We start from the raw sequence: 11,406 nt of genomic DNA on the forward strand, positions 1-11,406 counted from the left end.
TATAAATATAGATATAGTTACCCAGATACATACATATTGATTATATATAAATTATATATTACAAATTTATAAATATAGATAGTTCCTAGATAGACACATACTGATTATATATAAATTATATATTATAAATTTATAAATATATAGAGTTATAAATATAGATATAGTTACCCAGATACATACATATTGATTATATTTATTTATAAATAATTTATAAATTATAAATTTATAATATATAATTTATATATTTATATATAAATATATTATTATATATAAAAATATATGTACATCTATAAATTTATATATTGTTATATCACGATTTAAAAAAGTAAATATGATGTGATACATATTTGTATATATTGAGCTAGATATATATCAAGATTTTTTAATATATATTGGTATATATATGAAGATGAAAAACAACAAAAAGTAGATAAGATGTGATACATGCAAAGATTCATCCTTTTACCAAGAAATGCTTCCCCAGTTTGCAGTTATTTATGTAGATTCTCCTAAACTTTCACAGAAGGTACATTGTGTAATGTATGTGAATGAAGTTGTTTTCTTTATCTTAGAAATGTTTTTTAAATACCCGTTAGTAAGAATTTTAAGACATTTTTAAGTAAAAATTATTATTAATGGTTAAGCAGTTATAAAGCACCCATTAGTTACCACACAGTGTGCTAAAACTGTGGTTTAACATGAAGCCTCAGAGGCAACTCACGTATAGGATTCCTTGCTTATGGGATTACAGCTGGTGATAAGGACGCAAACATAAGCTTTATCCTCTGGCCATGCGCAAGGTGTGCTATTCTTTGGCTCCTTACCCTATTGAGTGTGTATTTGCTTATTTGTTTTAGGAATTCTGAAGTGTAAAAAGGACAAAGCTTATGAAGGCGGTCAGTTGTGTGCAATGTGCTTCAGTCCAAAGAAGTTGTACAAACATGAGATTCACAAGCTGAAGGACCTGACTTGTCTGAAGCCTTCAATAGAGTCCCCTCTGAGACAGAACAGGAGCAGGAGTATTGAGGAGGAGCAAGAACCAGAAGAGGATGGTGACAGCCAGCTCATCCTGGAGAAATTCCAACTCCCCCAGTGGAGCGTCTCTTTGAATATGACTGATGAGCACGGGAACATGGTGAACTTGGTCTGTGACATCAAGAAACCAATGGATGTGTACAAAATTCACTTAAACCAAACGGATCCTCCAGATATTGACATAAATGCAACAGTTGCCTTGGACTTTGAGTGTCCAATGACCCGGGAAAACTACGAAAAGCTATGGAAATTGATAGCATACTACAGTGAAGTTCCCGTGAAGCTACACAGAGAGCTCATGCTCAGCAAAGACCTCAGAGTCAGCTACCAGTACAGGCAGGATGCTGATGAGGAAGCTCTTTACTACACAGGTGTGAGAGCCCAGATTCTTGCAGAACCAGAATGGGTCATGCAGCCATCCATAGATATCCAGCTGAACCGACGTCAGAGTACGGCCAAGAAGGTGCTACTTTCCTACTACACCCAGTATTCTCAAACAATATCCACCAAAGATACAAGGCAGGCTCGGGGCAGAAGCTGGGTAATGATTGAGCCTAGCGGAGCTGTGCAAAGAGATCAGACTGTCCTGGAAGGAGGTCCATGCCAGTTGAGCTGCAATGTGAAAGCTTCTGAGAGTCCATCTATCTTCTGGGTGCTTCCAGATGGCTCCATCCTGAAAGCGCCCATGGATGACCCAGACAGCAAGTTCTCCATTCTCAGCAGTGGCTGGCTGAGGATCAAGTCCATGGAGCCATCTGACTCGGGCTTGTACCAGTGCATTGCTCAAGTGAGGGACGAAATGGACCGCATGGTATACAGGGTACTTGTGCAGTCTCCCTCCACTCAGCCAGCCGAGAAAGACACAGTGACAATTGGGAAGAACCCAGGGGAGCCGGTGACATTGCCTTGCAATGCTTTAGCAATACCCGAAGCCCACCTTAGCTGGATTCTTCCAAACAGAAGGATAATTAATGATTTGGCTAACACATCACACGTATACATGCTGCCAAATGGAACTCTTTCCATCCCAAAGGTCCAAGTCAGCGATAGTGGTTACTACAGATGTGTGGCTGTCAACCAGCAAGGGGCAGACCATTTTACGGTGGGAATCACAGTGACCAAGAAAGGGTCTGGCTCGCCATCCAAAAGAGGCAGACGCCCAGGTGCAAAGGCTCTTTCCAGAGTCAGAGAAGACATCGTGGAGGATGAAGGGGGCTCAGGCATGGGAGATGAAGAGAACACTTCAAGGAGACTTCTGCATCCAAAGGACCAAGAGGTGTTCCTCAAAACAAAGGATGACGCCATCAATGGAGATAAGAAATCCAAGAAAGGGAGAAGAAAGCTGAAACTCTGGAAGCATTCGGAAAAAGAACCAGAGACCAATGTTGCAGAAGGTCGCAGAGTGTTTGAATCTAGACGAAGGATAAACATGGCAAACAAACAGATTAATCCAGAGCGCTGGGCTGATATTTTAGCCAAAGTCCGTGGGAAAAATCTCCCTAAGGGCACAGAAGTACCCCCAGTGATTAAAACCACAAGTCCTCCATCCTCGAGTCTAGAAGTCACGCCACCTTTGCCTGCTGTTTCTCCCCCCTCGGCATCTCCTGTGCAGACAGTAACCAGTGCTGAAGAATCCTCAGCAGATGTACCTCTACTTGGTGAAGAAGAGCACGTTTTGGGTACCATTTCCTCAGCCAGCATGGGACTAGAACACCACAACAATGGAGTTATTCTTGTTGAACCTGAAGTAACAAGCACACCTCTGGAAGAAGTTGTTGATGAGCTTTCCGAGAAGACTGAGGAGATAACTTCCACTGAAGGCGACCTGAAGGGGACGGCAGCCCCTACACTTATATCTGAGCCTTATGAACCATCTCCTACTCTGCACACCTTAGACACAGTCTATGAAGAGCCCATCCATGAAGAGACAGCAACAGAGGGTTGGTCTGCAGCAGATGTTGGATCCTCACCAGAGCCCACATCCAGTGAGTATGAGCCTCCATTGGATGCTGTCTCCTTGGCTAAGTCTGAGCCTGTGCAATACTTTGACCCAGATTTGGAGACTAAGTCACAACCAGATGAAGATAAGATGAAAGAAGACACCTTTGCACACCTTACTCCAACCCCCACCGTCTGGGTTAATGACTCCAGTACATCACAGTCACTTGAGGATTCTACTGTAGGGGAACCAGGTGTCCCAGGCCAATCACATCTACAAGGACTGACAGAGAACATCCAGCTTGTGAAAAGTAGTCTAAGCACTCAAGACACCTTACTGATTAAAAAGGGTATGAAAGAGATGTCTCAGACACCACAGGGAGGAAATATGCTAGAGGGAGACCCCACACACTCCAGAAGTTCTGAGAGTGAGGGCCAAGAGAGCAAATCCATCACTTTGCCTGACTCCACACTAGGTATAATGAGCAGTACGTCTCCAGTTAAGAAGCCCACGGAAACCACAGTTGGCACCCTGCTAGACAAAGACACCACAACAGCAGCAACACCAAGGCAAAAAGTTGCTCCGTCATCCACCGTGAGCACTCACCCTTCTCGAAGGAGACCCAACGGGAGAAGGAGATTACGCCCCAACAAATTCCGCCACCGGCACAAGCAAATCCCAACCACAACTTTTGCCCCATCAGAGACTTTTTCTACTCAACCAACTCAAGCCCCTGACATTAAGATTTCAAATCAAGTGGAGAGTTCTCTGGTTCCTACAGCTTGGGTGGATAACACAGTTAATACCCCCAAACAGTTGGAAATGGAGAAGAATGCAGAACCCACATCCAAGGGAACACCATGGAGAAAACACAGGAAGAGGCCAAACAAACATCGATATACCCCTTCTACAGTGAGCTCAAAAGCGTCTGGATCCAAGCCCAGCCCTTCTCCAGAAAATAAACATAGAAACATTGTTACTCCCAGTTCAGAAACTATACTTTTGCCTAGAAATGTTTCTCTGAAAACTGAGGGCCCTTATGGTTCCTTAGATTACATGACAACCACCACAAAAATATATTCATCTTACCCTAAAGTCCAAGAGACACTTCCAGTCACATATAAACCCACATCAGATGGAAAAGAAATTAAGGATGATGTTGCCACAAATGTTGACAAACATAGAAGTGACATTTTAGTCACTGGTGAGTCAATTACTAATGTCATACCAACTTCTCACTCCTTGGTCTCCACTATGGGAGAATTTAAGGAAGAATCCGCTCCTATAGGCTTCCCAGGAACTCCAACCTGGAATCCCTCAAGGACAGCCCAGCCTGGGAGGCTACAGACAGACATACCTGTTACCACTTCTGGGGAAAACCTTACAGACCCTCCCCTTCTTAAACAGCTTGAGGTTGTGGATTTTACTTCTGAGTTTTCATCCTCTGTGACAGTCTCCACACCATTTCACCAAGAAGCAGCTGGTTCTTCCACAACTCTCTCAAGCATAAAAGTGGAGGTGGCTTCAAGTCAGGCAGAAACCACCACCCTTGATCGAGATCATCATGAAACCACTGTGGCTATTCTCCACTCTGAAACTAGACCACAGAATCACACCCCTACTGCTGCCCGGATGAAGGAGCCAGCATCCTTGTCCCCACCCACGATTCTCGTGTCTTTGGGACAAACCACCACCACTAAGCCAGCACTTCCCAGTCCAAGAATATCTCAAGCATCTAGAGACTCCAAGAAAAATGTTTTCTTGAATTATGTGGGGAATCCAGAAACAGAAGCAACCCCAGTGAACAATGAAGGAACACAGCATATGTCAGGGCCAAATGAATTATCAACATCGTCTTCCGACCAGGATGCATTTAACTTGTCTACAAAGCTGGAATTGGAAAAGCAAGTATTTAATAGTAGGAGTCTACCACGTGGCCCAGATAGCCACCACCAGGATGAAAGAGTTCATGCTTCTCATCAACTAACCAGAGTCCCTGCCAAACCCATCCTACCAACGGCAACAGTGAGGCTGCCTGAAATGTCCACAAAAAGTGCTTCCAGATACTTTGTAACTTCCCAGTCACCTCGTCACTGGACCAACAAACCAGAAATAACTACATATCCTTCTAGGACTTTGCCAGAGAACAAACAGTTTACAACTCCAAGATTAGCAAGTACAACAACTCCTCTCCCATTGCACATGTCCAAACCCAGCATTTCTAGTAAGTTTACCGACCGAAGAACTGCCCAATCCAATGGCTACTCCAAAGTGTTTGGAAATAACAACATCCCTGAGGCAAGAAACCCAGTTGGAAAGCCTCCCCGTCCAAGAATTCCTCATTATTCCAATGGAAGCTTCCCTTTCTTTACCAACAAGACTCTTTCTTTTCCACAGTTGGGAGTCACCCGGAGACCCCAGATACCCACTTCTCCTGCCCCAGTAACAAGAGAGAGAAAAGTGACTCCAGGTTCCTACAACACGATACATGCCCATAGCACCTTCCATCTGGACTTTGGCCCTCCGGCACCTCCATTGTTGCACACTCCGCGGACCACGGGGTCACCCTCAACTAACTTACAGAATATCCCTATGGTGTCTTCCACCCAGAGTTCTGTCTCCTTTATAACATCTTCTGTCCAGTCCTCAGGGAGCTTCCACCAGAGCAGCTCAAAGTTCTTTGCAGGAGGACCGCCTGCATCCAAATTCTGGTCTCTTGGGGAAAAGCCCCAAATCCTCACCAAGTCCCCACAGACTGTGTCCGTCACCGCCGAGACAGACGCCGTGTTCCCCTGTGAGGCAACAGGAAAACCAAAGCCTTTCGTTACTTGGACAAAGGTTTCCACAGGTAAGATGCTTAAGCATCTACTTTTTTTTTGTTGTTCAGTTTTCATTTTATTGGCTAGCAATATAATACATTAAAACAGCATGTGGTGAACAACATAAACACATTAGGAAAAATTTTTATAACACATTTGGGGAATTCTTTTACTCGAATAAGTGTTTATTTTTATCCTTATAATCTCAGCTTTTATTTTAGATGCAGGGGGAACATGTGCAGGTTTGTCACATGGGTATATTGCGTGATGCTGAGGTTTGGGGCACAAATGATCTCATTACCCAGGTAGTGAGCATGGCATCCAATAGGTAGATTTTTCAGCTCTTGCCGCCCCTCCCTCTCTCCTCTAGTAGTCCCAGGTGTCTATTTGTCCTATTTTTATGTCCATATGCACCCAATCTACACTTTAACCGGAGTTTGTGTAGGAGAAAGGTACTGGAGTCTTACTTTAGGATTCATTTACCTTTCTTATGGACTCAAGGGCCTCTCTGGGCAGGGGTGGCTGGCCACTGCAAGCCGGGGATGCCCATGCAGCCAGCTAGCCCGAGGAGTTCAGGAGAACAGCATGAGCATACATACGGAAGGGAGAGGCTGTGTCTCTAGTACCTGAGCTTGTGGCATCTTAGCTCACCTTGGAAGTGGCTGGGACTCACGCCTGCTTCCAGAATTCTCTATTAAACCCACGTTTGCTGTCCTTTGCCTGACGATGGCCCTGTTTCTGGGACTAGTGGAAAAATGAAAAAGAGAAACAAAACAACACAAAATCTACTCTCAACAATTTTCAAGTATAAGCTAAATTGTTATTAACTATAGTTGCCATGAGTATAATATCACTTAAGCATATTCCTCCTAACTGAACTTCATACTCTTTAATTAATATCTTTCCTTTACTCCCACCCCCAGCCCCTGGTAACCACCATTCCACTATCTGCTTCAGCTTCTATGAGTTCAACTTTCTTACACTGCACATATAAGTGAGATCATGCAGTTTATTTGTCTTTCTGTGCCTGATTTATTTCACTTAACCTAATGTCCTCCAGGTTCATGTATGTTGTGGCGAATGACAGAATTTCGTTTTTTAAAAAAAGAAAAAAGTAAAACAAAAGACAGAATGGTATTTCATTGTGCATATATACCACATTCTCTTTATCCACTCATTCATTGATGGACACTTAGCTGAATTCCATATCTTGGCTATTGTGAATAGCACTGTGGTAAACACGGGAGTGCAGATGTCTTGTCAACATACTGACTTCATTTCCTTTGGATAAATACCCAGTAGTGGGATTGCTAGACCATAGGCAGCTCTATTGTTAGTTTTATGAGGAAACTCCATACTGTTTTCCGTACTGGTTGTACCAAATTACGTTCCCACCAACAGTGTATGAGGGTGCCCTTTTCTCCACATCTTCACCCGCGTCTGTTGTTTTTGGTCTTTTTGATAATAGCCACTCCAGCAGGCATGAGGTGATATCTCAGTTTTACATTTCTTTAATGATTAGGACCAAAACAGGCTGGGTGTGGTGGCTCACACTTGTAATCCCAGCACTCTGGGTAGCCAAGACAAGAGAATCACTTGAGGTCAGGAGTTCAAGACCAACCTGGGCAACACAGCAAAACCATGTCTCTACGAAAAAAAACAAAAAAAAATTTAAATTATCCAGGAGTGGTGGCCTGCACCTGTAGCCCCAGCTACTTAGAAGGCTGAGTCCAGGCGGTTGAGACTGCAGTGAGCTATGATTGTACCACTGCACTCTCGCCTGGGAGACAGAGCAAGACCCTATCTCTAACAAATAAAATAAACATAAAAAAACTTTTAAAAACACTAAAACACTCTACTTTCTACATTTGCTTTTGCTGTCCGGGTGATAAAGTGGAGAATTAGATTAACTAATACTGCTCGTTTGAGCATTATCAAAAGGGTACAGTTTATGCCAAAGCTGACTGTGTTAATTTTCTCCAGGAGCTCTTATGACTCCGAATACCAGGATACAACGGTTTGAGGTTCTCAAGAACGGTACCTTAGTGATACGGAAGGTTCAAGTGCAGGATCGAGGCCAGTATATGTGCACCGCCAGCAACCTGCACGGCCTGGACAGGATGGTGGTCTTGCTCTCGGTCACCATGCAGCAACCTCAAATCCTAGCCTCCCACTACCAGGACGTCACTGTCTACCTGGGAGACACCATTGCAATGGAGTGTCTGGCCAAAGGGACCCCAGCCCCCCAAATTTCCTGGATCTTCCCCGACAGGAGGGTGTGGCAAACTGTGTCCCCCGTGGAGGGCCGCATCACCCTGCACGAAAACCGGACCCTTTCCATCAAGGAGGCGTCCTTCTCAGACAGAGGCGTCTATAAGTGCGTGGCGAGCAATGCAGCAGGGGCGGACAGCCTGGCCATCCGCCTGCACGTGGCGGCACTGCCCCCCGTTATCCACCAGGAGAAGCTGGAGAACATCTCGCTGCCCCCCGGGCTCAGCATTCACATTCACTGCACTGCCAAGGCTGCGCCCCTGCCCAGCGTGCGCTGGGTGCTCGGGGACGGTACCCAGATCCGCCCCTCGCAGTTCCTCCACGGGAACTTGTTTGTTTTCCCCAACGGGACGCTCTACATCCGCAACCTCGCGCCCAAGGACAGCGGGCGCTATGAGTGCGTGGCCGCCAACCTGGTAGGCTCCGCGCGCAGGACGGTGCAGCTGAACGTGCAGCGTGCAGCAGCCAACGCGCGCATCACGGGCACCTCCCCGCGGAGGACGGACGTCAGGTACGGAGGGACCCTCAAGCTGGACTGCAGCGCCTCTGGGGACCCCTGGCCCCGCATCCTCTGGAGGCTGCCGTCCAAGAGGATGATCGACGTGCTCTTCAGGTAGGTGGCTCTGCGTGGCTTCCTGTAAATCGCTGGGCTCGTGGCCCCAACGAATATGAGTCCTTTTTCAGGATGAATATGCACACACATTGCTCCCTGCGTCCGATAAAATTAAATGAAATTAATTAGCAGGGCACTGTGGCTCACGCCTGTAATCCCAGCACTTTGGGAGGCCGAGGCGGACGGATCACTTGAGGTCAGGAGTTCGAGACCAGCCTGGCCAACATGGTGAAAGAAACACTGTCTCTAATAAACATACAAAAATTTGCCAGGCGTGGTGGCGAGCTTCTGTATTCCCAACTACTCTGGAGGCTGAAGCAGGAGAATTGCTTGAACCCGGGAGGTGGAGGTTGCAGTGAGCCAAGATCATGCCACTTCACTCCACCCTGGATGACAGAGTGACATTCCATCTCAAATAATAATAATAATAAATTCATTAGAGACAGGGGTCACTCTGTTGCCCAGGCTGGAGTGCAGTGATGCGATCATAGCTCACTGCAGCCTCAAACTTCTGGGTTCAAGGAATCGTCCAGCCTCAGCCTCCTGAGTAGCTGGGACTACAGGTGTGCACCATGAGGCACGGCTTGTTATTATTATTATTATTATTTACTTTTTGTAGAGATGAGATCTGCTATGTTCCCAAGGATGATCTCGAACACTTCACCTCAAGCAATCTTCCCGCCCTGACCTCCCAAAGTGCTGGGATGACAGGCTTGAGCCCCTGTGCCTGGCCCGGTGTGTGATTTTTTTTATTTTTTTTATTTTTTGAGACGGAATCTCGCTCTGTCGCCTAGGCTGGAGATCTTGGCTCACTGCAAGCTCCGCCTCCCAGGTTAACGCCATTCTCCTGCCTCAGCCTCCCGAGTAGCTGGGACTACAGGTGCCCGCCACCACGCCCAGCTAATTTTTTGTATTTTTAGTTGAGACGGGGTTTCACCGTGTTAGCCAGGATGGTCTCGATCTCCTGACCTCGTGATCCGCCCACCTCGGCCTCCCAAAGTGCTGGGATTACAGGCGTGAGCCACTGCACCCGGCCCCGGTGTGTGATTTTTATGCAATGAAATTTTGTCCCTCTAAACTCGGATCCAGAACAAATACTTAACTTCTTAACAAATACTTAACTTCCTCCTCTCTTGCCCCATAAAAAAAGAAAAAAGAAAAAAGAAAAAAAGATAAATGAACCAAGAAATTCTTGTTTTAGTGATTATATGTTTAACTACAATGTTAGGACAAACAACTCAGCTTGCCTCTATTTCCATCATTGATTTCAACAAAATACATAGACATGTTAGGCTTTATTTTAATATGGCATTATTGATACAGTCAAAGTGCATACATTGTTTTAAAAGCATCATTACCACAGCAACACAGTGCACTTGAAATGATAAAAATGTACTTGGGCTATGAAGAAAGCCAAGCCACCTTCTAATCAAGTGTCATCAGTTCCCAGATATACAGGTTTATGGCAATGCTTTTCAACCAAGGGTGATTTTGCCCCAAGACAACCCTTGGCAATATCCGAAGACACCTTTGATTATCACAAATGTGGCAGTGGGTGCTTCTGGTATCTGGTGGGTGGAGCCCAGGGACAGCACTCAACACCCTGCAGTGCACAGGATGGCCCATCACAGATACTCATCCATCCTACCTTCAATATCCATAGTGCCGAGGTCAGGTACCTCTGTCTTAGCCTGAAAGATTCTATATCTATCTATCTATCTATCTATCTATCTATCTATCTATCTATCTATCTATCTATCTATCATCTATCTATCTATCTATCCATCCTTCTACCTATTTCATCTATCATCTGTCTGTCTGTCTGTCTGTCTGTCTGTCTATCCATCCATCATCTATGGCAGTGGTTTGCAACCAGGCATCAGGTGTTCCTTTGTCCTCAAGGGACACTTGGTGATGTATGGAGACATTTTAGGTCATGACGACTCTGGGGTGGAGGGTGTGCTTCTGGTATATGGTGGCTGCAGCCCCGGGATGCTGCTCAACACCCTACAGTGCACAGGACACCCCACCACAGATTAGCATTCATCTTGCCTTAAATGTTAATACTGCTGAGGTCAAGTAACCCTGTCTTAGCATGTAAGATTTTGCCTATCCATTTACCTATCTATTTATCCATTCATTCATTCCTGTATACCTAACCTGTCCATCCATCCTTATCTCTTATGTATCTATTCATTCATCCATCCACCCATATCTATCTATCTATCTATCTATCTATCTATCTATCTATCTAATCATCTATCTATCTATATCTGCCTACCTATCTGTCTATGGCAGTTGTTTACAACCAGGAAGATTTTATACCCAGGAGATATTTGGCTATGTCTGGCAACATTTTTTTGGTTGTCACAAATGGGATGAATGTTACTGGCATCTGGTGGGTGGAGCCCAGAGATGCTGCTCAACACCCTACAGTGCACAGGACAGACCCACCACAGAGAATCCTCCATCCAGCCTTAAATGTCCCTAGTACTGAAGCCAAGAAACCCTATCTTAGTATGAAAATGTTGGTCTATCTATCTATATACCTGCTTATCCATCCATCCATGTATATTTACCTAACCTATCCATCCATTCTTATCTCTTATGTATCCATCTATTCATCCATCCATCCATCTATCCATCCATTTATCCATCCATATCTGTCTGTCTATCTATCTATATCTATCTATCTATCTATCTATCTATCTATCTATCTATCTATCTAT

The 11,406-nt window shown here is 45.0% G+C and overlaps 1 protein-coding gene across 1 annotated transcript in view; it reads left to right on the top strand.

Annotated features, from left to right (window-relative positions):
- Positions 1–11,406, top strand: part of MXRA5 (matrix remodeling associated 5) — a 33,909-nt gene that overhangs the window by 16,536 nt on the left and 5,967 nt on the right. Inside the window, exons 5-6 of the mRNA XM_032756535.2 lie at positions 858–5,822; positions 7,777–8,677. Of these exons, the coding sequence (XP_032612426.1) occupies positions 858–5,822; positions 7,777–8,677 (5,866 nt within the window). The remainder of the gene's footprint in view (positions 1–857; positions 5,823–7,776; positions 8,678–11,406) is intronic.

Source organism: Hylobates moloch, unplaced genomic scaffold (assembly GCF_009828535.3).
Source record: "Hylobates moloch isolate HMO894 unplaced genomic scaffold, HMol_V3 SCAFFOLD_7, whole genome shotgun sequence".
Classification (NCBI taxonomy): domain Eukaryota; kingdom Metazoa; phylum Chordata; class Mammalia; order Primates; family Hylobatidae; genus Hylobates; species Hylobates moloch.